Source organism: Periophthalmus magnuspinnatus, chromosome 2 (assembly GCF_009829125.3).
Source record: "Periophthalmus magnuspinnatus isolate fPerMag1 chromosome 2, fPerMag1.2.pri, whole genome shotgun sequence".
In the NCBI taxonomy this organism is placed as follows: Eukaryota; Metazoa; Chordata; class Actinopteri; order Gobiiformes; family Gobiidae; genus Periophthalmus; species Periophthalmus magnuspinnatus.
The window spans coordinates 11,170,858-11,198,349 of record NC_047127.1 but is presented as its reverse complement, the minus strand read 5'-3'; the positions used below and the strand labels follow the sequence as shown (position 1 = coordinate 11,198,349).

Below are 27,492 nucleotides of genomic sequence, written 5' to 3'. Positions count from 1 at the left end.
TTTAAGGTTATTATTGCTATATGTTCACTAAACGTTCTTTATTTTGTATTTTATTGACCGAAAAATGACAATGTTGTGCTTTTAATTTATTCTACTTCCGCTAAACTATGCTAACGTCAACTAGCTTTACGCTCCCGGTTTACTTCTGGCTTCGTGGCTCATTGAATTGGCAAACGATTATTGAAGATTTGCAGATATTTCCAGAACGCATTTCTGCTTAAAATGCGTCGTTTATTAGCCCTGTTTATGTGTGTTTTGCGGCTTCTTCCGGAGACTTGGGGGAAGACTGTGACGGGAGTTTTTAAGAGCGAAGTGGCCAGGGAAAGATATGGCCAGTACATCACTAAATTCATGTTTGGAGGTAAGGCGTGGAGATGTGCTAACGTGTCCTGTCTGCAACATCTAGTCTTACTTCATATTTATTACCAATATAATTAGCTGAATCATGGGGCTCGTCTATAGAGGTTTAACAATAGGTGTAACTAACATGTTATCAACAGATCAACAGAGATGACGATAATATTGTTTTAAAAGCATATTATCTGTCAATGAAAAACTGCCATATTTGTTCATATGTATACACATAGTATATTGTAGATGTTAAATACATTACTACAGGGTATAATAGAATTTAATGTAATTTTCAATGAAAAGTCAGAAATGTAAGCATGCTGAAACAAAAGTAGTATGTTTAAAAGTTGTCATACTACAAATTTACAAGACAAACTTCTATAAACTTACAAGACAAACAATGCTTTGCTATACAAATTCAAAATGTACCTGTTACATGACTAGATTTCACTTCTTCCTATAGTTTATTATGATGTATAGAGCCAGTATTCTTCTATTGCATATCATATTATAAATCACATCCATTACATTACCCAGGGGAGTCTAGTTGCACATTAACTGCGTAGACAAGTATATAGATTTTTTTTAAAAGCAAGTCATTTTAGAAAGGACAAAAGCTTTTCTATTATTTTAAATATAAATATCGAATGTTTTGTATTAGATCTACACATTTTTGTGAATTGTGAAATTTTGCATAATCCTTATGTTTATGTGTATTTTGCAGGTGACAGTGGGTTGCTGGTTTGCCGGTTGGATAATGCTGCTTTGGCAATGGAGCAAGAAGCCAAACTTCTGTTATATCTAGAGATGCAGCCAGACCAGGAGACACTGAGCTGCTCTGAAAAGCTTGCACGTGCCCAGTTTACAAGTAAGATACTACTAATTCTTCTGCTACTGCTTCTACTGCTACTGTACTGCTACTGCTACTGCATCTACTATTACTACTGCTACTAGTACTGTTTATAGTTTGACACATAGTTACAAATAAGATCATTTTCAATGGTCTTTGCTTTTTTAGATTAGTGTTGTCACAATACTAACATTTCAAACTGAATTTTAGTACTAAGGATTAGACTCGATACTGATCTTGATATTACAGTAATAATAAACAAGCATCCATATTTTGGCTGTAGGTTCTGTGGTTTATGCACTGTAACATGAGAAGAGGACAGGAACAATGTGACAATAAATTATTCAACAAGGTTAAGAAGACTCCAGCAAAATCTCAATATAGTACAAAGGGCCTACAACAACTTGAAAAGATGTTTTGATCTTCTGTTTTATATTATTTTGAATCCAGGATTTTATTGAATATTAAAGGTATAGTGTGTAACTTTCTGGGGGTGGTAGTTTCCTTCTTTGCTTCATGTAGAGAATGGTATTATTAAATAATACATTGTTTTTATTTTTGTTCTCTTTTGCTTCCTGTAGTTTACCTGAAACACGACGAGCACAACCAGACCATCCCAAAACAGTCTTCCCCCTCTCTATGGCACATCCTGTACTCAGACAGATACACCTGCCAGGTAAATGTGTTTTGTAATATTATAGAGGGGTCTACAGTACTGATTGAATCCTTATTTTGAGCTAATTAATCTATGTATAAAGTATTTGAAAATGACTAGGTGGAAGTAATAATTAAAAGACACTTTACACTGCCTCAATTAATGTCTTTTAAACACGTTTCTAAACAGTATGGTTATTTTTACTTCAAAACTAATTTTAATCTTGGTTCTGTCCTGGTTCTGTCCTGGTTCTGTCCTGGTTCTGTCCTGGTTCTGTCCTGGTTCTGTCCTGGTTCTGTCCTGGTTTAATCCTGGTTTAGTCCTGGGTCTGTCCTGGTCTAGTCCTGGTTTAGTCCTGGTTTAGTATTGGTTCTGTCTTGGTTCTTCCCTGGTTCAGTCCTGGTTCTGTCCTGGTTCTCTCCTGGTTCTGTCCTGGTTTTGTCCTGGTTTAGTCCTGGTTTTGTCCTGGTTTAGTCCTGGTTTAGTCCTGGTTTAGTCCTGGTTTAGTCCTGGTTTAGTTCTGGTTTAGTCCTGGTTTAGTCCTAGTTTAGTCCTGGTTTAATCCTGGTTTAGTCCTGGTTTAGTCCTGGTTTAGTCCTGGTTTAGTTCTGATTCTGTTCTGGTTCTGTCCTGGTTCTGTCCTGTTTTAATCCTGGTTCTGTCCTGGTTCTGTCCTGGTTTTGTCCTGGTTTAGTCCTGGTTTAGTCTTGGTTCTGTCCTGGTTCTGCCCTGGGTCAGTCCTGGTTCTGTCCTGGTTTAGTCCTGGTTTTGTCCTGGTTTAGTCCTGGTTTAGTCCTGGTTTTGTCCTGGTTCTGTCCTGGTTTAGGCCTGGTTTAGTCCTGGTTCTGTCCTGGTTCTGTCCTGGTTTAGTCCTGGTTTAGTCCTGGTTTAGTTCTGGTTTAGTCCTGGTTTAGTCCTGGTTTAGTTCTGATTCTGTTCTGGTTCTGTTCTGGTTCTGTCCTGGTTCTGTCCTGTTTTAATCCTGGTTTTGTCCTGGTTCTGTCCTGGTTTTGTCCTGGTTTAGTCCTGGTTTAGTCTTGGTTCTGTCCTGGTTCTGCCCTGGGTCAGTCCTGGTTCTGTCCTGGTTTAGTCCTGGTTTTGTCCTTGTTTTGTCCTGGTTTAGTCCTGGTTTTGTCCTGGTTCTGTCCTGGTTCTGTCCTGGTTCTGTCCTGGTTCTGTCCTGGTTTAATCCTGGTTTAATCCTGGTTTAGTCCTGGTTCTGTCCTGGTCTAGTCCTGGTTTAGTCCTGGTTTAGTCTTGGTTCTGTCTTGGTTCTTCCCTGGTTCAGTCCTGGTTCTGTCCTGGTTCTGTCCTGGTTTTGTCCTGGTTTAGTCCTGGTTTTGTCCTGGTTCTGTCCTGGTTTAATCCTGGTTTAGTCCTGGTTTAGTCCTGGTTTAGTCCTGGTTTAGTCCTGGTTTAATCCTGGTTTAGTTCTGATTCTGTTCTGATTCTGTTCTGGTTCTGTTCTGGTTCTGTCCTGGTTCTGTCCTGTTTTAATCCTGGTTTTGTCCTGGTTCTGTCCTGGTTTTGTCCTGGTTTTGTCCTGGTTTAGTCTTGGTTCTGTCCTGGTTCTGCCCTGGGTCAGTCCTGGTTCTGTCCTGGTTTAGTCCTGGTTTTGTCCTGGTTCTGTCCTGGTTTTGTCCTGTCCCTTACATTAGTATTGAATGTATTGTATTTCAATGTGGGACCAAGATGACTACACAGTTATCAAACATTATGTTATTCTTTTGATTATGATCATGTTTACTATATCTTCTTGTTTGTAGGAGTCTGTGCCGCTCCCCTCTCACCCTGATGTCCAGTACACAATCCTCCTGTTTAACCCAGACTCTGCTGGGAACCCACTGGACCATTTCAGCTCAGAGGAAGCAGGTCAGAAAACTACATTTACTATAACTAATGTTTGGTTTGCCCCTCTTGTGTCATTTTATATTATAATATATTATGTTGTGTTTTGTTATATCATATTAATTACTTCTCTTTCCCAGGCCTGCTCAGTTTCTACTTTGTGCTGCTGCTGGCGTACTTCGTGGCCTGTTGTATCTATGTGCAGCCTCTGGTCCAGGCTCTGAGGAAGGGCGGGCCCATGCACACAGTGCTCACTGTCCTCACTGTGGCTTTGGCACTACAGGGACTGTCTGCTCTCTGCAACTACACACACCTGTCCAGGTACAGAACACAACTACACACACCTGTCCAGGTACAGAACACAACTACACACACCTGTCCAGATACAGAACACAACTGCACACACCTGTCCAGGTACAGAACACAACTACACACACCTGTTCAGGTACAGAACACAACTGCACACACCTGTCCAGGCAAAGAGACAGGTCTAGTCCTGGCTTAGACCAAATGGTTGATCCATGGAGCGTCCCACTTCTGTTCCAGGACCATGAGACTTTAGAATTTAAAGTTTAGATCAAGGTTGTCCAAACTGTGGCCCGATGGCCCAATGTGGCCCTCAGAAATATTAGATTTAGACAAATTTTACTGTCAATCACATGCACAAGTGTGAACAGAACAACATTTACAATGAAAACATTTTCTTTTTTGTTTATTTTCAGATATTCAAGAGATGGAATTGGCCTCCCTTTCATGGGCAGCCTGGCAGAGTGTAAGAACTATTTGTCTCTCTGTGTTTGATATATAACGTCCTGATTTAATTGTGTTTTTATCCTGTTTAATCGTGGTTAGCCCAGGTGTAGCTCTGGTTCATTGACTGTGTTGTGTTTGATTGCAGTGTGGGACATGATAGCACAGGTCTCCATGCTGTTCATGCTGCTGAGCCTCTGTATGGGCTGGACTCTGTCTCGAAGGAAGCCTCAGTCCAGACCTCTGCAGTGGGAGCAGACGCCCACCTCCACAGCCGTCGCTGTGGGTGCCGTCATCACACAGGTACACTACAGGCAAATAAATAAGATCTAGTCCTGTCTAATATGAAAGAGAAGTACATTATGACAAAGGGATTTACACAGCTTTTGAATCCTTTTTGAGCTGGATGTTTAAATGCAAGATAGTCAAGTTTAACGCTATAGTGTGGAACATTCCAGTAAAAGCAATAACATCTCCATGGAGATAGTTTTTTTAAATAAGGTAAACTCTATGTATTATAGAACCTTTACAGACACTCACCTGATTTTTATTATCTTAAAAACTTGAAAAATTTGACACGGACAGTACACACTGGACATATTTTCACTTCAAGAGCTGCTTACACAACATGTGCTGGGACAAGACACAGTTCGCTCAGATACATGGGAAAAATTGGGTACTGCCACTTTTAGTATTTCATCTTTATACTATATTTGCCTCATAACCTGATCTTTTCTGTATATTCTCAGGGGGTTTTGCTGTTGTGGGAGCAGATCTCGGAGGCGGACAGTGAGCACCACAGTTTCCACGCTCAGAGGAGTGTCCCCGGGTTGCTGCTGCTCCTCCTCAGGGTGCTGATGGCTCTGGTGCTGGCTTCAGTCCTGTATCAAATCACCTCAACCGAACGCAGCACTCTGAAACGGGACTTCTACATCAGCTTCACCAAGGTTTATGCTATTGTCTTTGCATTGGCTTAGACCTAGTTTAGTCCTGGTTTAGGCACGGTTTAGCCCTAGTTCGGTCCTGGTTTAGTCCTGGTTTAATCCTGGTCTAATGCTGGTCTAGTCCTTGTTTAGTCCTTATTTAGTCCTGGTTCAGTGCTGGTTCAGTGCTGATTTAGTCCTTGTTTAGTCCTGGTTTAGTCCTGGTTTAGTCCTGGTTTAGTCCTGGTTTAGTCCTGGTCTAGTCCTGGTTTAGTCCTGGTCTAGTGCTGATCTAGTGCTGGTCTAGTGCTGATCTAGTGCTGGTCTAGTGCTGGTCTAGTCCTGGTTGACAGACTTGCATGTTTAAATACAGTTTGTATTGACTCTCTCCTCAGGGCTGTTTCCTGTGGTTCTTGTGTCATCCGGTGCTCGTCTTCATATCAGCCATTTTCAACGACCATCAGAGAGAAAAGGTCAGTTATCAATACTGATTGACATATCAGGATTATTAAATTTTACTGTGAACTGTGTTTTTACATGTCACAATATAATATAATATAATATAATATAATATAATATAATATAATATAATATAATATAATATAATATAATATAATATAATATAATATAATATAATATAATATAATATAATATAATATAATATAATATAATATAATTTTATATTATATTATATTATATTATATTATATTATATTATATTATATTAATAAATATAATAATGAGCAACTAAATCCAATTAAAATTCATTATTTTATGTAAAAAAAAAAAAAAAAAAAAGCTGAAAAAATTAACTTTAACATCACACACATAATTTACTAATGTTGACAGTGAATACAATTCTATACATGATTTTCACATTTTTGTCCACTGAATGCGACACTTAATGTCACTTTTCTGATTTGGGGTCCACAACCTGCCTGTCTCCAAGGAGTTGTTATTGCATTGCCCGGAATGTCCCACAGTTTTGCATTAAGCTATCCATCTTGCATTTATTCAGTAACGAATGTTTTTATCACTACAAAAACATGCATTCTTACTGTGAGCGAACTCCACAGACCTGACCTATAACTTGATCTGGGGACGGTACCTGCTTGTCTACACGGACATAGTTAACTTTAAGGCCTTACCGTGGAACATTTCAGGCAAAGCAAAAACACCACCATGGGGACAAGCTGTGGTGGACCCTCTACCAGAAAAGTGTACAATACATTCACTCATCTAATCCATCTAATCTTATTTTAAATGTTTATGAATCTATTTTTCTACTGATGAGTTGATTGAAACGTTTACTGTCCACTGCATTGGTGAATTTACCTTTTTGATATTTCATAAACAATGTTATTAATTGGGAAAACTAACTCTTGACCCCATGTGGGAGCATGACATCATCACACTGTAGAGTCTGAATTCACCAGCGTTGAACCTGATCACTTTAAGGTCCTACAACTCACTATATTACAACTAAAATTGGCATTTTAAAAATGATCTATTTGTATTCAATATGATGAACCTATTCATGGGCTTCAGCTTCCTGTTAAATGCACTGTTTTGAGTTGTTTTTTTTCCCATTCAAAAGATATAATAATTTGTTTTAAATTGTTAATAACTGTGGTTTCTGAAACCTGTGGATATCCATGGAAACCCAGCAACAGCTTGTTTTTCTTAATTGTTTAGGATATACTATGTACAATTTTTCTCTCATTTAAAAAGTCACTAATTCTTGATTGAAAGTGAAAGCAAACTAAGCTATTTCCCAAACATCGGTTGTAGTATAATTCCAGGAGCATAAACGTATCCCGTCACGGACAGGATTCGAACCTGTGCGGGGAGACCCCATTGGATTTCGAGTCCAACGCCTTAACCTCTCGGCCACCGTGACTCACATGATGTTGTTGTAATCGTAGTTATTGATTGAACATATTCTCTTTGCCCCAATAACATGTCAAAAGATACTTGAATATGTTTTATTGTAACGTCGTTGCACCAAATATTTATGCGCATGCGTAGTTTCAGTGTTGACGGAAGCCCCGGTAAAACCCAAAAACTGTTCTTGACCAAAATCACGTTTATTTACTTAACTTTAATACAGGTAATGCCTTTTAAATGTTTAACTTGTTGTAACAGTATATGTACTCATCTAATCATCTAATCTTAATCTTATTTCAGTTTAACCAAATACATCTCTGTTTTTGTCTTTCAGGTGATCACTATCGGTGTAATACTTTGCCAGTCTATATCTGTCGTTATCCTTTATCAACTTTTCCTCTCAAGATCTTTGTACTGGGAAGTCTCCTCTCTTTCTTCAGCATCTCTACCTTTAACCATGTCTCGGACCAACCATAGGGGGCGCTATTGAGAACCTTCGGGATGGATTATAAAGTTACTGTTTTTGAACTACGAGACATTGCTACCTCAGTGCAATGCAAGATTTGTAGCAATGGACTTCTGTGCAGCACAAATCTTGCAACAACTTTCAAATACGTGTTTTGAAATGTTAAAGTGGTAGCAAAAATAGAAGGGAGTGGTGCAAAAGAGAGCTACAGAGCAAATGCATAAAGAATAATATTTAGTTTTGATAATCAATAGAGAAAGTTAGCTGGATGAAATTTGACCTGTCACGTTTACAAGAGTCAGTGGAGTTTTGAGGTTATATTTATACATAACTGATCTTTTTGGATTGTACAAATCATTATGGGCATTTTATTTAGTGAAAATGCGAAACCAGAAATAAGCCAAGACTAAACTTTGGCAAAATCAGAACTTAATCAGGACTACAAGAAAAAGATACATCTTAGACCTACATCTAGACTGAACCTGGACTAGAACTGGTTGAATTTAAGACCTAATTTGGACCGGACCAGGACTAAATCAAGACTAAAACTAAAACTATTAAATGTAGAACTAAAGAACTATTTTCTAAACAAAACCAGGAATAAGGTAAGACTATATCATGATATAAACCAGTTCTTAAAGGTGCACTGTACAACTTTCTGGTAGAAGGTTTTCCGTCTGCTTGTTTCCATGGCGATGTTATTGTTTTGCCTGGAATGTTCCACAATATGGCATTACACACATCTATATATCATTTAAAAAAAGCCTTGAAAAAGATACAATCTTACTGAGATAGACCAGTTTAATGCCATACTGTGGAACATTCCAGGCAAAGCAATAACATTTCCATGGAGAAAAGAAGCAGATGACAGAGACTCCCCCTGAAAGTTACTCCTTTAAATCAAGATTAGACCAGGACAAACTTAGAATTTAACCAAGACTAAACCAAGATTAAACCTAGGACTAAAGTGGGTCTAACTAAACAAACAACCAAAAAACTATCAGTACACGAAGACTAAATCAGGTCTAAATACCGGGACTATACTTGGACTAAACACAGTCTAACCTCTTCAGATTAAATCAAGAAGACTAAAACAGAACTGTGTCTAAACAAGGACTAAACCAAGACCAAATCACGACCAAATCACGACTAAACCAGGACTAATCCAGGACTAAACCAGGACTAAACCAGAACTAAACCGGGACTAAACCGGGACTAAACCGGGACTAAACCGGGACTAAACCAGGACAGAACCAGTACTAAACCGGGACTGAACCAGAACTAATCCAGGACTAAACCAGGACTAAACTAGGACCAAAATATCTTTAAGCTTTTTTATTTTTTAAATGTATTGTAAGCCAAATATTCACAGTGGCAATACGCTATGTTATTGAGATCACTTTATTAAATTGAAATAAGGTTACTGTAATTTAGGTATTATATTTTTATCACTGTTGTCTTAAAAAGCTGTCCTCACATTATCATGACACTTCTGACTGGGCTGGTTAGATTCAGTGAAAAGAAAATATTTTGTTGCATGTTGAATTCTGTTGAAGCATGTCATTGTTTTATAAAGGGATGTTTGGTTTCCATTAAAAACAATATATATTTATTTTACACCAAATCCTGTGAAAATATGGAAACTGTGACTTTGAAATGTAATAAACTCATTGTACCATAAGGTGGAGTAATGTTATTTCAGCATATTAGGATAAATGTGCCTGCAGTGCTGTGTTTATTATAAATATATAGTTTTAATATATATTTAAACTTGTGCTTACATGGTTTGTAATTTGATATTGTAGATGGAAAAAAGTAAATATAACTAATCTGAGTATGGAATAGATTGGGAAAACCAGGACTCAACCTAGACTCAACCAGGATTAAAACTGGGACTAACCATCTTTAAACAATGACTAAACAGAACATTGATAGAATAGATTACGATTAGATTAAAGGTTCTATGTATATCTTTAAACCCAAAAAGTCATGTTATTTCTACTCATTTTAAATATTTATGAATCTATTTTGTACTGATGAGTTGACTGACACATTTACTATCCACTTCATTGGTGAATTTACACTTTTGATATTTCATAGTAAAGTGCAATGTTATTAATTGGGAAAACAGACTCTTGACCCCATGTATTCAGTATTATAAACCTATTCATGGGCTTCAGCTTCATGTTATATGCACCATTTTGAGGATATTTTCCCATTCAAAAGATATAATAATTTCTTTCAAATTGTTAATAGCTTTGGTAACTGTTCTAAATTTTCATCTTTCTAAAACCCATGGATACCTGTGATGTCATCTGAAACCCAGCAACAGCTTGTTCTTTCTTAATTGTTTAGGATATTCTATATACCATCATTCTCTCATTTAAAAGTCACTAATTCTTGATTGAATTTTTCCCATCATAGGTTGTAGTATAATTCCAGGAGCATAAATGTATCTCGTCACGGACAGGATTCGAACCTGTGCGGGGAGACCCCATTGGATTTCGAGTCCAACGCCTTAACCTCTCGGCCACCGTGACTCACATGACGATGATCACATGACCACTTTTAAGGCAGCTTCCTGTATATCTGTATATTTGTGTTAATTATAGCTATTTTTTGACATTTGCTGAAACAAATGCTTTCTTTTTACCCCAATAACATGTCCAAAGATACTTGAATCAAAAAGTAGATTTTAAAACGTTTTAGTGTTACGTCATTGCACCAAATATTTATGCGCATGCGTAGTTTCAGTGTTGACGGAAGCCCCGGTAAATCCCAAAAACTGTTCTTGACCAAAATCGCGTTTATTTACTTAATTTTAGTACAGGTAATGCCTTTTAAATGTAAAACAATTAAGTCTTTTACTAAAGAAATAAACTAGGACAAGACTGGCTAACTGGACCGTGTATTTTACACCGTATTCCATCGTCTTTTGCTAATAGATAGCTGGGATTTTTTAAATTTAATTCTTTTAATGAATTAATGAATTCATTATTAATTCATTATTTATTTATTTATTTTAACCAAAGGGAGCAAAAATACAAGTGTGAGTAATTTTCTGTCTATTGATGAAATTAAATATTGTATGTTCTATGGTAAACAGCGCCCTCTACTGCATACAATAGTTAACTATCAGATGTAGGCCTGCTATTTATCTTTTAGAACGAAATGTTTTATCCAGTACTTTTGAATAAATACAAGTACTAGAAGTTACAATAATTATGTATTACACGTATAGTATTAAAAAATCCATGTAAAAGTAAACCAAACCAAGTACGATAAATTGGAATTTCTGGATTAGATCTATTATGTATGACCCCATACAAGGGCAAAAATACTACAAATTTAAAACTATGTTAGTGAATAAGGTAATTACAGTAGAGATATTGCTGCCACCACTACTACTACTACTACTACTACTACTACTACTACTACTGCTACTAATACTAATACTACAACTACTAATACTATTTTGCATTCATACTTTTACTACTACTTACTTCCTTACTTGTGTTTCTAATAAAAATGCAAAAAGATAGACTATGTTTTCTGACTAATCTGATTCCAGAAACAGCCCTAATATATTCATAATCCATTGTCATTTGTACATTTTTACCATCCTGTCCTGTCTGTTCATGATCAAACTTTGAATAATTACATATTAATATTAGCCCTCATGGTTGAATCCTTTGTCGAATAGGACCTTGGTCATTAGTTGGGTCAGATTAACAATTATAATGACCGTAATGTCTCTTGTCTCTTCTTTGCAGCAAAAAGCATCAACAAAACCAGCGACCAGTGACGTCATCGAAAGGTCAGCGTCTGAAATTGGATCAGAAAATAGAACCATGAGTCACAGCTTGCATCGTCAGAACACAGTGGACCAATCACAGACCTTGATCGAGGCTACCTGACACGACTAGCCAATGAGGGAACGGTACTGTTTGACTGAGTGAGTTTATGAATGAAATGGATGGGTACACAGTGGAGTGATAATGGAGGGAAAGAGTAAAATTGGTCAAAACAGTATATCAAACAGTATAAAAGATTAGGCAAGGACTAAATTAGGACTAATGCTAAAGTTAGATCTGAAATGTAAACTATATCTTGTATATCTCGCATGTTTCAACCAGGATAGAGTCAGGACTCTGTCAGAATCAAACTAGGGTTTATATGTAAATAAATCAGAACTAAACTACAACTATTCCAGGTTCAAACCAGAACTAAAGTTGGGCTCAATCGGGAATAAACCATAACCAAACCAGGACTAAAATACGGCTCGGACAGGACTAAACTGTAAACTGTGGACTTAACATAACTTACACTTATAATTAAAACAAGACTTAATCAGGTCAAAACCATAAACCAGAGATAGACAAGTAATAGTTAAGCTAAGTCAGGACATAACATAAATGAAAACCAGGACTAAATTGGGACTAAAACTGAACTAAACCAGGACTCAACATTCACATATTTGATTAAACCCCAGCTAAGCTAGAATATTCCTCTGGATGTTTATAAATGATCTTGATAAGCCATTTTAACATTAAAGCTATAGTATGTAATTTTTTTGTTTGTGTTTATTTAACTGAAAAACTTACCCCTTATCCTTACTCTGAGTGGACTTGCATTTCCGCAAACCCGATTTTTTACTTGGTCTGGAGGAGGGCCTCTTCCCGTCTGTTTCTATGTAAATGTGGTTCCCTTGGCTATAATCTTCCATAGTATGACATAAAGCTTATCTGTCTTCATTGATAATTTTCCAAAATATTGACTTTTTATTTCCATGGAATCATGCTGGCCACAAGCCACCTTCAGAAAGTTACATACCGTACCTTTAAAATCACCTATAACTAGCAAGAAAAAAAATTAGAGACAACAAGCTTGAATAGATTCTTCTACAATAATTACTGAACTCATAAACCTCAGCTGTTTTGTCTTCCTGTTAGTCTGCAAATTCATTCCCATTTATGGAAGCTGCTAAACTGCTTGGAAGGAGGTATCACAGTTCACAGTTTTAAATATTGTGGGAATCCAGATTGTTGCTTCTCTTGTGCTAAAACCAGTTTTAATCAAATCAATAGAAATTTAAGACTTCAGGGAATTGACATATTTCCAGTTGTGTAAAATAATACTCCAAAACACAAGGTCAGGAAGCAAAGAGGAGAGAGGCAATGAGGAAAAAAGCAGGTTGTAAAGTTAGACGCAGTTGCATAAGAGGGAGAAAGAATGGCAGTCAGAACAGCTGATGGTAATCGTCCAAAGAGAGACGGGGGAGGACAAAGAGGCTGTATCCCAGGGGAGACACACCTTTTCTGGGATGACTCTGGGACAATCCGTGCCTCTTATGGACAGTATAGGAAGATATCGAATGCAACAGATAACAGACATTTCACAAAGATAAACAATTTTCTTAAATGTTCACTGTGAAGCTTTTCAGGAGGAGGTTCCACTGTTTGTCTCCATGGAAATGTTATTGCTTTGCATCTAATCTTTCACAGTATAGCTTTAAAACATTTTTCTTGCAGTGATTCAGTTACACATGTTTCTATACATTGAAAAACATGCATTATTATTGTGAGGGGGGTCATCTCTCCACAGATCTGACTTGTAACTTGGCTGAGTGGAGATGCCTGCTTGTTCCTATGGAGAGACATAAATTGAAAGTGAATAAAATTACATCTCCTTGGAAACTTCTTAGTGGTAGACCCTTCACCTACAGAGTTACATAGCACCTCTTTAAAATCAGTCCGCCATCTGCTTGTTTCCATGGAAAGTTACACACTATGGCATTAAACTATCTGTCTAAAATGGATTGAATATGTAGGATTCTAAACCAGAAATAAACCTGGATTAAATAAGGACTAAACCAGGATGCATCTTACGTTTTCCTATCATGCTAAATCCCTCATATACAGTAAATGCCAGTCGCAGTTATCTAAAGATAAATAGGTCGTCCCTATGGTAAACCTGGCCTTTCAGCTGTTACGATACGTCCCTCTCGCCGATACAATCATAGTGTGAGGAGAAAAGGAGAAGCACTAAACACAAAGAGATAAAGTTTCAATTTCTCTCTCAACAACGCCTTAGATCACAATAAGGTTTACAAAAGGTACTGGTTTCTATCGACCAAAACAAAACTATGACTGAATGAACATACCGGAAAAGTCCTATGTAATTCTATGTACAGTTAAAGGTGTAATCTGTATTTTTTCTATTATGTGCATATGTGTGGGTGGGTTGGCTTCCTACTTGTTGGCAATGGCAATATTATTACTTTGTGTAGAATGTTCCGCAATATGGTATTCAATTGAGGCTGACAGTAGCTCAATTGGTTGAGTGTCCATTGATTCACAGGTTGGCGGTGTGATCCCAGCTCCTACGAATAAATGCTGTTGCTGTGTCCTTAGGCAAGACACTTAACCCTCGCCCTGAGTGTCTGTATATACTGGTGTATGAATGTGTGTGTGAATGGGTGAGTGGAAAAGCGCAATATTAAATTGATCTCTCTTGCATTTATTTAATTACATTTTTTTTTATTGCTCAGAAATACTATGAAAAACATGCATTCTCACTGTGAGTGGGGTCGCTTCTCCATAGATCTGACCTGCCATTTTCATCTGCTTACCTCTATGGACATGAGATAGGTTTAATGCCGTACTATGGAACATTCCATGAGACAAGCTTGAGGCGGATCCTCCCTGTTTTTCTTCTATTGTCTACCACTCTGTCCTTGGGCAATACACTCCATTGTCCAGGAAGGCAGGGCATCTGGCATAAAATGTATCTGCATTTTGCTTATTATTATTCTTCATAAACACTAGATTTTCCTGGCAAAGCAACAACATCTCCATGGAGACAAGCAGGTAACACTATCAGGCCAAGTTACATATCAGATCTGTGGAGAGATGACCCCTCTCACAGTGAGAATGTATTTTAATTTATTATTTTAATTTATTATATTATATTATTTATTTATTATTTTAATTTATTATATTATATTATATTATATTATATTATATTATATTATATTATTATATTATATTATATTATATTATATTATATTATATTATATTATATTATATTATATTATATTATATTATATTATATTATATTATATTATATTATATTATGTATTTATTTATTTTTTAAATTTTTTTTTTTTTTTTTATTTTAGCAATAATACCCCTGGAATTGAATACATGTAAGATAGATAAGGTAAATGCCATACTGAGGAACATTCCTGGCAAAGCGGCAACAGCTCCAAGGAAACAAGCAAGTAGCGCACCCTACAGCAGAAAAGTTCCATCATGCATCTTTAAATTTTGCTAACTCACCTTTTTTTTTTAGCCATAGTGAGTGAGTATTTGGCTAAATCCAGTAGCTTCATTGTAAATTGCTGGCACTAAAGTCGTTCTGTCGTGTGCCGTAAAATCCAGGTGGGACTAATAATGTTTACGAGACTCTGCTGCATTTAAAAAGATTTTCCAGGAAGTGCCCAAAACCAGACTCCAAACGCCAATTAGAGCCAGACCAAACAGAGCGAGACCACTGCGATGGAGACAAGGGGATTTAAGGCAGAAAATGGCTGTCTCTCAAGTATTATACAGATTAAGTATTTTTCAAGAATATATAATTTAACTAACCATTTCATACTATTTCATTTTAATAGCCTCTCTATTCCACCCAATGTCATAATTTCAGATGGGAGATTCTAACTTAAGATTCACAAATGTTGAACCTTCATTATTTGTTTGGGATTGGCTCCATAAAGTTGATCTTATGGTTTGAAGGTCCTTTCAACTGACAACAATCATGTCGTTAGGGTTGAATAATGGCACAACATTCTGAAGCTGTTATGAAAAAAATCATTTCACTTTTGAGTATTTACACTGACAGAGGAGACGTTGATCTTTGTGCCATTTTTTTTTAAAAAAAGGTCAACACATCAGTAATATGACAGTTAAACAGCAAACTCCACCACAGGATTATGACCTCAATTGTGGTAGTAGAAGCAGCAGTATTAGTAGTAGTAGTAGCAGTAGTAGTAGCAGCAGTAGTAGCAGTATTAGTAGTAGTAGCAGTAGTAGTAGTAGTAGTAGAAGTAGTAATAGTAGTAGCAGTAGTAGTAGTAGTAGTAGTAGCAGCAGTAGCAGTAGTAGTAGTAGTAGCAGTAGTAGTAGTAGTAGTAGCAGTAGTAGTAGCAGCAGGAGTAGTAGCGGCAGTAGTAGCAGTAGTAGTAGCAGTAGTATTAGCAGTATTAGTAGTAGTAGTAGTAGAAGTAGTAGTAGTAGTAGTAGCAGTAGTAGTAGTAGTAGTAGCAGCAGTAGCAGTAGTAGTAGTAGTAGCAGTAGTAGTAGCAGTAGCAGCAGTAGTAGTAGCAGTAGCAGTAGTAGTAGTAGTAGTAGTAGCAGTAGCAGTAGTAGTAGTAGTAGTAGCAGCAGTAGGAGTAGTAGTAGTAGTAGCAGTAGTAGTAGTAGCAGTAGTAGTAGTAGTAGTAGTAGCAGTAGTAGTAGTAGTAGTAGTAGTAGTAGTAGTAGTAGCAGCAGTAGTAGTAGTAGCAGTAGTAGTAGTAGTAGTAGCAGTAGTAGTAGCAGTAGTAGTAGTAGCAGTAGTAGCTAATGCTGGCCGCTATTCATCCTACAGCTTGACCTATATCATTTTCAAATAGTATACACTAAATATGCAAAATTTAATATCCTTATTTACAAGATAGAATAAGTGACTTTATGACTAACATCACATCGTGTAGAATCTCTGGACCCATCTGACTCCTTGAGGGCGTTACTTTAAAGACAGCGGAGGGCGTGGTTTACGTGAATATTTACTGATTTCTGCGTAACGCGCTGACGCACGGCTCAAACGCACAGAAACAGCTGGGGATGGAGCTCTGACGGCGGTACACCTCTCTACCCCTATCCGCTCATAGACGCACCAGCATCGGCCAAGGATGTGAAAATACACCGCTCCTCTACTGGATCATAGCTGAATGAAATATATTTTTTGGAGAAGACGACGCAAAACATCACAAAATGGACGCTATTTTGGAGAGTTTAGCGGCAGATAAACTGTATCCATCCGTGAGCAGCAACCTGTTGGACCTGGAAGAACTCGATGGAGATTTTCTGTCAAACGTGGTATGTAAAATATATGGTACTTTGACAATGAACGAGGCATTTGGGGATAAATACAGGGTTAATTTGATATTTTGTTGCAGTTTTTTATTGGCGTAGTCTTTGCCTGGATCTGACCTGTTGAATCTAGGTGTAAATTGCACCGAAGTTCAACATATTTACATTTTTACGCAGATTGCATTCGTGTTTACGTTCGTTCCTGCGTGCTTTAACATACCTGGTGTTTGTTTGTTTTTTTACGTTTATCTTTATTAATTGTTTAGTCTTGTTTAATTTGAAAAAAAGCTTTGCCATAATTTTAATTTAGACTCGCCTCAGTTGGTTTTAGTATAATGGCACCTTATGTATTTTACGCATAACGATTCCTGCTTTGTTTTTGGAAATACCATGGACTTTTTTGGGTTTACCCTGTTTTGGACCGATTTTGACGCACGACGATTATAAAATCAGGCCAAATTGCGGCTCCTCAGTGCGTCAGCGTCGTGCAGCGAGCGTCCAGGGGGGTTACGAGCTGCCTGGCGAGATTACCTGTTTACGGTGAACGCGCGACTGCTGAGCGTGCGGCCGCAGGGATATCAGACATGTTTGATATTTGTGGCTTCAAGCGCTGCTGAAGCCGGGTGAGAGCAGCGTGTGCAGGTAAAACGTAGCTGCAGGCGACGTAAACACAGCTCTGGTGGATGGAGCGAGGCGCAGACGTAAACTCAGATGAGACATTTTTACGCGCGCCTGACTCGTTTTCTGATCCAATCACCGCACACACGAGGGGTCAGGAAAGTTTGGTGACAAAATCCTCAGACTTTTAAACTAACGAGTGCTAAAGTGAACAGTGGCAACGGTTTGTTAACGTGCTTTTATGATGTTTGGGTCACAAATGTGTCCATAGTCCTGCACACAGCCCCACTCTGGCTCTTGTGAAGTCAGTTCTATCGCACAGTGTTAATTTGGGAAGCTTTAGCGTACCTGTCCTCATTTAAACCGATTTTGGATCACAGTTTCGACCTATGCTTGCTTGTCAAATCTGACCAGGTTTAGTCTTTTTTGCAGTCTCCAGTTAAGCAGTTTGTACAGCCTATATGTAATTAGATACAAGTTGCAGTCTACGCTATTTTGTGCCAATTATTCGCTTCATTTTTGTTTTAGGAGTTTAATAGGCCGTCTTTGCTTTCTTTTTTATCAATTACCAAAAATACTGATGAAAAATAATTATCCAATATCCCTTATCCCATATATGCATTCGTATAAATACCAGGCTTACCATAATATAAAAACATTAGGGAAAAGCAGCCATAATATAATGTCTTCTCTGTGCGTAATATAGATCCATGGTGCGTAATGGTTACTTTGGTTTGGACGTGCCGTGGGCGTGGTCAGCTCGAGACCCACATCCTGGTCAGATCCGGGCGGACTCATTCATTTAACAGTCTAGTTTATTTGCGTTTGAACAATATAAACGCTATAACTATGTATACGGATGTGTTGTGGTTTTTAGTCTTTGGCACTGCCTTTGTGCCATATTACGCACACTGATAAATGTGTTTCTACTTATTTTAATGCATTTAAACTCAATTTAAACTTGTTTATGATCTAAAGACAATGTATTTTTTTTAAACTGTGATCAAATTAAACAAAGCAAATATGAGAGTTAACCAGGAGGGATTCATAAAGTATTCATTAACCTTTTCATATCACCTGGGACACATGTAAGACTGTTTACTTGTACTGTAATATTATTTTAAAGTAAAGTTTTTGGTTACTCATATCTAACCTGTAAATTGTCACCTGATTGTTTCCTTAGACATAGACGTGTTTAATGCCATATTGTGGAACATTCCAAGGAAATTCAAACTTCTCCATTAGGGCTGCAAGATTAAGATTATTAGAAATCAAAACAATCTGAATGGACGCAATTAGCAAATAGCAAAAGTTGCAGTTTTTAAAGTAATAATTTCCTGCCCAAACAACAAAATCTCCTGTCTTATTCTGCAAAAATGCTAGCCCTGTAGTTTAGATCTGCACAAACATGTTCTGAAATGTGGTTCTTGTATTAGTTTGTCAGTTTAAAGGCCTATTTGCCAATTCTTTTGGACAGGTTTAAAATGTGAACTGAACTTTGAGCAGAATCCTATAATTAAAACATAAATCACAAACCACAAAACATGAATCACAAATCGCAGTGCTGGAGAAAAGAAAAATCGCAATTAGATATACTTTCCAAATCATCCAGCCCTATAAGCTCCATGGGGACAAGCAGGTAGCAGACTCTACACCAGAAAAGTTCCATAGTGCGCCTTTACTAGTGGAGCGTGGACACCTGGACGCTTAACTGTCTGTTCAGCTGGTTTGGTTCTCACGCTCTGAACCTGATCATCACCTTCACCTCAGTCTATCATTAACAACAAAAGCACAAAAACACATGTATTTTGACAAATGGGAAAACGCTAACAGCTACGCAAAACAATGTGTGAGCCAGCGGTCAAAATACTCAGAGTTTAAATGAAGTTATAACTGGTTTACTGCAAATAAAATGCGGTGTCATATGTACTAGTTTTGTCCCAGGTTTATCATAAATAGTCCAAAATGTATGTGAGTAGTAGTATTAGTATTACTAGTATCATTGTTTAGTATCACATATAAAAACGAGGGTTGGTTTAGGAAGGGCATCTGACATAAAATCAATGTCAAATGAAAATGCTGAATTCTCACTGATGAAAAAATTGAGGAGTCATTATAAAAGGTGCACTGTGTAACTTTTCTAGTTTAAGGTACGCCGTCTTGTCTCCATGGAGATGTTATTGCTTTGCCTAGAATGCTCCACAGTATGACATTTAACTTATCTTTTAATCGCCGCGGTGACAAGCAAATGCCACAGTCAGGCCAAGTTACAACCAGGTCAGATCTGTGGAGATGCGAGTCTACTCACAATAAGAATGCATGTTTTTCAAGGTACTTATGAGCAAAATAACAAAAACAAAAACATTAACAATGAAATAAATGGTAGATAAATACTATACTGTGGAACATTCAAGGCTAAGAGCTAGCATATCCATGGCGACAAGCAGGTGGTTTATAAAAGTACACTAGGCAGTATTGTATGAATTTTAAATAACTTTTTAAGGACAAAACTTAAACTTAACAGGGTCACAGTCAGGTTAAACCGCTTTAAAAATACATCTTACCTCACACAGTTATACGGATGGTTAAAGCTGAAGTTTAAAGTTAAAACTGTCACATGTTGCATGTGTTTGGGGCAGTGCATTGTGGGTTATTGTGGTGACAGTCCCATTCATTTGGAGACACCACGCTGAGCCGTCCTCAAACCAGGATCCCAAAGCAGCATTCTTCACATTGTTAGAAGGAAGAGGACCAGGCCAAGATACATGTTTCAATAAGGATAAAATCAAGTTTACATTTTAGTTCTGATGTGGACTTGGTTGGGTCCTGGTCTAGCCCTTGTTTAGTCTCGGTCTAGTTCTTGTGTAGTCCTGGTCGAGTCCTGGTCTAGTCCTTGTTTACTCACAATCTAGTACTTATTTAGTCCTGGTAAGGTCCTTGTTTAGTCCTGGTCTAGTCCTTGTTTGGTCCTGATCTAGTTCATGTTCAGTCCTGGTCTGGTCCTTGTTTAATCCTCATCTAGTCCTTGTTTAGTCCTGGTCTAGTCCTTATTTAGTCCTTATTTAGTCCTTATTTAGTCCTGGTCTAGTCCTTGTTTAGTCCTGGTCTAGTCCTTGTTTAATTCTGGTCTGGTCCTTGTTTAGTCCTGGTCTAGTCCTTGTTTGGTCCTGGTCTAGTCCTTGTTTAGTCCTGGTCTAGTCCTTGTTTAGTCCTGGTCTAGTCCTTGTTTAGTCCTGATCTAGTCCTTGTTTAGTCCTGGTCTAGTCCTTGTTTAGTCCTGATCTAGTCCTTGTTTAGTCCTGGTCTAGTCCTTGTTTGGTCCTGGTCTAGTCCTGGTTTAGTTTTGGGTTTCCTGCTGGTTTAGATTTGAATGTGATGTTGTTAGTTAGAAAATGTACATAGTTTTGAAAGAGGCGGCAGTGGCTTCGATTTTAGAGCTCGCTACTACTTCCTGTATTTTTGTCTTTTACTTATGACTATAATACTTCAAATAATAATTCTAGGTGCTAAAAAGTAGCACTATGTAACTTTAATATTGATGGGACCACCGCCAGCTTGCTTCCGAGGAGATGTTAATGCTTTGTTCAGCATGTTCCAAAGTATGGCATTAGAACAAAAGCAGGTCATGGTCAGGTTAAATTGCAGGTTACATCTGTGGAGAGGAGACACTGCTGCTGTAAGAATGCAAGTTTTTCAATATGTCTTTGAGCAATAAAAACACCTTTAATTGATAAGAGATATGTTTAATGTAGTTAAAGCAATAACGTATCCATGGAAACAAGCAGGTAGAGGATCCCCCCGCCAGAAAAGTTACATAGTGCAGCTTTAATCGGTCTGTTAACCTCTGTCTAAACTAGTTCATTCATAAATGTAGTTCTGGTTTGAGTTGGCTGTATCTTCCATATTGTATCCTGTCGTCCAACCTCTGTCAAAACTGAACAGTTCACATCTCGGTTTATTCCTGTCTCTGATTCAGCCCATGACTGTTGTGGTTTTGGTCTAAATGAAGACCTTCTCTGGACCAGGACTTGGATCAGACCTGGTCTCTGGTCTGGTCTTTGGTCTGGTCTCTGGTCTGGGAAAAAGATGATGTTTTGTGGTTTTCTAATTCAAAGCAGTGGACCATTGTAGTCACGAGTGATTGTATTTTGGGTTTAGTCTTGGGTTAGTTCAAACTCCATTTAAGGTCATTTCTTCATATTTTCAAATAATCTTTAAAAAATTACATCATTACTGTGTTGTGTAAGAAAACATTTTTATCGACTTTTTTCTGTCTGGCCCATTTACTACTACTACTTATGTTAGCCAGCTACTACTACCATTTCTAATACTACTACTACTACTGCTACTACCACCACTACTACTACTACTACTACCACCACCATTACAAGTCCCGGTTAAGTCTTGGCATAGTCCTGGTTTAGTTCTGGTAAAGTTATTTTCTAGAATTTGTTGTATTAGAGCTAGTTGGTCCTATTTGAGACCTGTTTTAGTCCAAGTTTGATCCTGATTTAGTGCTGGTTTAGTCCTATTACAACAACTTCTACTTCTACTACTACTACTACTACTACTACTACTACTACTACTACTACTACTACTACTACTACTACTACTACTGCTGCTGCTGCTACCACTACTATTATCACTTTTACTGCTACTACCACTACTTCCAATGCTGGTTTAGGCTTGGTTTAGTCAGTTATTGCTATTAGAGCTAGTTGGTTTTATTTGAATCCTGTTTTAATCCAAGTCTGATCCTGATTTAGTCCTGGTTTAGTCCTCTCTCCCTCCCTCTCATGCTATTCCAAAACAATCCTCTGTTTCCGTTAGTTTTCACATAATTTATCACCATAACTTTTGCCTAAACTGCTCCATTCAAACCCTGTTCCCCAGCTGTCCACAAGCCCCGCCTGTTCACTTTTATCCTCCACTCTCATTGGTCAGAGTTCCTCATCCTGCTTTCTGATTGGTTGCCTCACTGCATAACTGGAATGTGAGAGCTCCACTGTGTGTGCACAATGCATGGGGTTCACTGAGTCTAGGCGGTTCAAGGAAAGTCCGACTTTTCCAAGTCCCGACCAAGTCCAGACCACAAAGACCGCACAATCCTGGTTCAGATCCCGGTTTAGTCTCAGTTCCAAAGGTTAAGAGATGTTCTGGACAAATTTCTCACTCAGTCGACACAGTCGTAAAAATGTGAAAATGATAATGTGAAAACTGCTTTGGGCTAAGTTTAGACACTTCATTGTTGTGGAATGGGAGTCACTGGGCTATATTACAAAACCAATACAATATAAGAAAAGATATTAAGAAATCATTTATAAAAGCAGCTCTTAATAGGGTCATCAAAAGTTTTGAAAATCAGATACTAACCGATACTAAAACTAGTATCGATACTAGATACTCATTTGAGCTCAGGTGAGCAGGACTACAAGTCCCATTCACAGGACATAAATTAACCTTTATTGAATAGCTTTAAAATGATCTTGGGCTGTATCAGAACAAGTATAAGACACATAGACTTATTATCACCGTGGTATCAGAATTGGTATTGAGTATTCAGTCTATTCCTTATTATCAAAATAGAGCTTAATAACAGCAGTTTGCTATAATATTCCTAAACAGTGCAGGAACATTCTCTATAGAAATAATTTTAACCATCTTAACAACGTGAAAAACAGAACTAGTGCATTTTAAAGAGTTTGCAATGGACCAATGTTATTGGTCCATTCAGAGCATCCTAATTATTCACAATGATGAGTTTATGAGCTCCTTTCACAACTTTCAGAGACCAGAGAGGAGTTCTGCTGTCACGAAACAACTGCTAGCATGCTAACCTGCACTTCCTGATCATCAGACAATAAAACGCTTTATATTTATAATATGTAAAACACACTTTTTATCAGATTTAGGGATGGTTCAATAATGTGTTTATTTTTTTTTTGTCAATATCCAACTTCAGTCTTGGTTCAGTCCTGGTTTAGTCCTGGTTCATCCTTGCTTAGTTCTGGTTTAGTCCTGGCTTAGTCTTGTGTTTTTTGTGGGTCTTTTTATCAATACTGAAACCCAACATCTGTCTTGTCTTGATAAATGTGTTGAACTCATTTCAGAATGCTCCACAGCCAAGCTATAAAAAAGTAAAAAAAAAAAACAATAATTCAATCTCATAATGTAGGAAAAAGCTGATTTGCTTCTGTCGACAATAGTAAACATATATAAAATTAGACCAGACAAAACCCACAGGACTAAACCATGACTTCACCAATAAAAACACGATGGCTTTGAGACTAAATAAATGTAGCCTGAGCGTTCTATTTTCAAGTTAAAAGAAAAGGAAATTATTACAACAGTGGCAAAACCCAGTCACCCTCTTCACAGCTTATTTCCTCCCTGTGTCATTATAACAGTGGTGGTCTCTGCTGAGGGGTAGACCAAAACAAACCGAACCTCGTAATTATGAATGAATCAAAACTATTATTAACCTGGAGATGAGTTGAGGCGCATCGTTGTCTAACACCGGCTTTCATTTGGGAGACTCAAGATGTAAAAGTAATATATAGTAATAGTTGTAGTAGTAATAGTAGTTGTAGTACATGTAGTAGTAGTATTGTGTACAGTTATAAATTTGAAGGTGTTGTGAAGTTATTTTAAGCTGCAGTAGTAGATGTTCTAGTTGTAGTACTTGTAGTAGTAGTTTTGGCAGTAGTAGTAGTAGTAGTAGTAGTAGTAGTAGTAGTAGTAGTAGTAGTAGTAGTAGTAGTAGTAGTAGTAGTAGCAGATGTTGTTGTAGCAGTAAGAGTAATACCAGCTGGATTGCTTTAGTAGTAGTAGTAGTTGTCAGAGGTGTAGCGCTAAATTCTGGGCCCTAGGTAAAAATCATCTTGGGGGCCCCGTACTACATATTATCTTATTAAAATTGCACATTACAGACTTTATGAGGGGCCCCTCTCTGTACTGGACCCTGGGTAAACAGTATCTTTTACCCCCCTCCCAGTCCGACGCCCATGGTAGTTGTAGCAGTTGTAGTTATAGTACTTGTGGTATTTGCGATAGCAGTTGTAGTAGTGTAGTAAGAGCGGTAAAAGTAACAGTAGTAGTAGCAGCGGTTGTTGTAGTGCTTGTAGTGGTAGTAGCAGCAGTAGTAGCATATGTGGTACTTGTATTAGCAGTAGTAGAAGTGGTAAAAGTTGTCATAGTAGTAGCAGCAGGGTTTGGCTATGCTTTGGAGGAGAAGAGTTTCCCATTTTGAAGTAACTTAAATACTACCAATACCAAAAACAACGTATTAACATGTTAGATAAGTTTCACTTTCATTTTTGACACTCTGAGTCTCCCCTCCCTTTGCTCCTCGCGCTAAGTCACTCCCCCTTCAGAGCGCTATGATAATGAAACTACTGCACATCGCATCAGGTTTGTGAAGTTGTAGTGCATTCTTTGTATCATGCTTTTGTATATTTATGGAGAATTGTCTTGTGGATCATGGGTGACGTAGGCTTGTGGGCAGAGCATTGCACAGCTAACCATAATTAGGGTTTGAATAGTGCCCGGGAGAGATCACTAGATTACTCAAACATGCATGGATGACATCTAAAACCTCTTCAGGCCTGTTGTTGATGGGGGAAAAAACATTTTAGCATTAAACAAACTTAAACAATAAAACACTTTGCATATGACATTATAAAGGTCGACTCCTCAGATTATTTTTATTACTGAGACATTTATAATACATTTTGTTGGTAGATCCTGTTTAGTCCAGTTGACAAAATATGATTCAAATAATTAAATTAGCAATTACGTCGAAGAATCTCAGTAGCCTTATAGCAACACAGACATAGTAGTGTATGTGAAGTCAAAGTCCACTTGGTTTGGTACAAGTTTGCACAAGTCAGCCATATATTCAAAGACAAGTTTACAAGTTAGTTTAAAATAGCTTCTAATTGTTTTTAATAAGTCCACTTATAGTAACTGTATTTAATGTTTATACCGGTCCACTCCTATTATCCCAAATCCTACTTTTCTCCATTTAGCTGCTCAATGTTTATTTTTGCCTGACCCATATTCCCAAATGGGACAAACTTAAAGGGGCGTGGCATTTAAAGGGATATTTTCCAGTATGGCCCACAGGAAAAATAACAAGGATACTGTGTTTGAGTACATTTTAAAGGGCCTGTATTAGACTATTTTCTGATCTATGTTATAATGTTGTTTCTTCATTAAAAACATACCTGGAGTTTTATTTCATTCACTCGTTTAACACAAATCTTGCATATTTAGGCTGGATAATTTCAGCCTGTCAATCTCTCCTGAACTAAAGGTAAAATGAGCTGTTAACAAAACTACCACTACATGACATCACAAGGTAGAACAAAGCATTTTGAGCTTTGGAGATGTAGACAGACTAATAACAAAGTGTTACTCAAACATGTGCGAATGAAACAAAACACCCTTAAAATTCACAAGAGTCAAATTTGTGTAATATAAAGCCTTTAAAGTAAAGTATACAGCAGGGATGGGCACAGACAGAGCCCAGGTGGTGTTTTGCCTTAAGTGCTCTCATGGTACATATTTTATAGGTTTAATATTTGCCTCATAAAGACAGCAGATGTGTAAAAGTTGTTTTTAACACTCAACATAGAATATAGAATGTCGATGCTGCTCCCAAGGTATGGCTGTGGTCTGAAATGCTGACATGGCAGTTTTTTTGTAATCATTTTATAATTTTGTGAATAGGTGTAGTAGTAACTAGCAACAACACTACTATTACTACTACTATTACTACTACTACTTAGTTCACTAATTGTTCATTCTTGGCTTAGTCCTGGTTCAGTCCTTGTGCAGTCTTTGTTTAGACTCTGCTTATAGTCCTGCTTTGATGCTGGTCGGTTCATTCATTGTCCAACCTTCACTCAGTCACGTTTAATGCTGGTTTAGACCTGGTTTAATTCTGGTTTAGTCTTGGTTCAGCCTTGGCTTAGTCCTGGTTTAGTCCTAGTTTAATCTTGGTTCAGCCCTGGCTTAGTCCTAGTTATGTCCTGGTTTAATTCAGGTTAAGTTCAGTCATAATTTAGACCTGGTATAGTCCTGGTTTAGTCCTGGTTTAATTCAGGTTAAGTCCTGATTTAGCCCTGGTTCAGTTCTCGTTCAGTCCTGATTTAGTCCTGGTATACTCTTGGTTTAGTCCTGGTTTCTTGTTTATATACTCGTATTTTCTCGTTTGCGTCACTGTGTCAAATGTCCCCATAAACCCTGTGTGACTCATGCATCAAACGCCCCTCATTCACTTCAATGGCCTCACCACATCACTGCTGTCTGACACTTATGTCGATCTCTCAGTCATCCAGGTAGGTTTCATAGTGGTCTGTGTGTCTTATACTTGCTCAAGATCACTTTAAAGCTATTCAGGAAAGGTACATTTTTGTCCTGTTAATGTGACTGTTTTGGTATCAGTACCTGCTCAAATTAATATCTAGTTTCGATATGGCAATAATTCTGTTACAGGACTGAAAAAATCCATTGATTAACTGACACGTGGACTTTTTTTTTGTTGCATTTGAAAGACAAAATACAATGAATTTTAAAATAACTTGCTCAATAGTACCAAATTTTAATACCAAATGAGGAATTAGGTATTTAAATCTGTCTATCCCCATAACTCTCACAAACTCTGTACCACATAGTTAGTATCCACCTGCATTCACTTTGTATGGCTTTAGAACAGCTTTTTTCAGTCAAGAGAACCTGGGGTGGACCGCCCAAGTGCAGCCAATCAGAGTGCAACCATTCAGAGTGCAGCCAATCAGAGTGCAGCTTTTGGTGCTTACTTCTGGGTTTATGAGAAACAAAAATACTAGTAGTAGCTGCAGACAGTGTGCATCTCATTTTGTCACAAGTTGGTCCTTTTACAATATACTCTTTCACTCTTATACTCTTTGCTACATTTTTTTTTCATAATTCTTATCAAAACCTGCACAGAACAATCAGAAACAAATCAGATTAATCACGTCAGATGTA

General features: G+C 37.6%; 2 protein-coding genes and 2 non-coding genes across 5 annotated transcripts in view; 2 read left to right on the top strand and 2 right to left on the bottom strand.

The window, feature by feature from the left end:
- Window positions 1-170: 170 nt before the first annotated feature.
- On the top strand, window positions 171-8,032 carry gpr180 (G protein-coupled receptor 180). Its single transcript, XM_033977063.2, has 10 exons — window positions 171-361; window positions 1,076-1,219; window positions 1,783-1,877; window positions 3,623-3,728; window positions 3,845-4,025; window positions 4,427-4,476; window positions 4,603-4,757; window positions 5,204-5,401; window positions 5,773-5,850; window positions 7,598-8,032. Exons 1-10 carry the CDS (start codon window positions 223-225, stop codon window positions 7,751-7,753), a joined length of 1,302 nt encoding a protein of 433 aa, XP_033832954.1. The 5' UTR covers window positions 171-222; the 3' UTR covers window positions 7,754-8,032.
- Window positions 7,195-7,276, bottom strand: trnas-cga (transfer RNA serine (anticodon CGA)). The gene has a single exon. It is a non-coding gene; the product is annotated as a tRNA-Ser (tRNA).
- A 2,155-nt stretch (window positions 8,033-10,187) lies between the features above and the next one.
- Window positions 10,188-10,269, bottom strand: trnas-cga (transfer RNA serine (anticodon CGA)). Its single transcript has one exon. It is a non-coding gene; the product is annotated as a tRNA-Ser (tRNA).
- Window positions 10,270-16,580: 6,311 nt separating this feature from the next.
- The window catches only part of creb3l1 (cAMP responsive element binding protein 3-like 1), a 33,124-nt gene continuing 22,212 nt past the window's right edge, over window positions 16,581-27,492 (top strand). For both annotated transcript variants that reach the window (XM_055228172.1, XM_033981420.2), the window contains exon 1: window positions 16,581-16,869. In XM_055228172.1, the coding sequence (XP_055084147.1) occupies window positions 16,765-16,869 (105 nt within the window). In that variant the 5' untranslated portion in view covers window positions 16,581-16,764. The remainder of the gene's footprint in view (window positions 16,870-27,492) is intronic.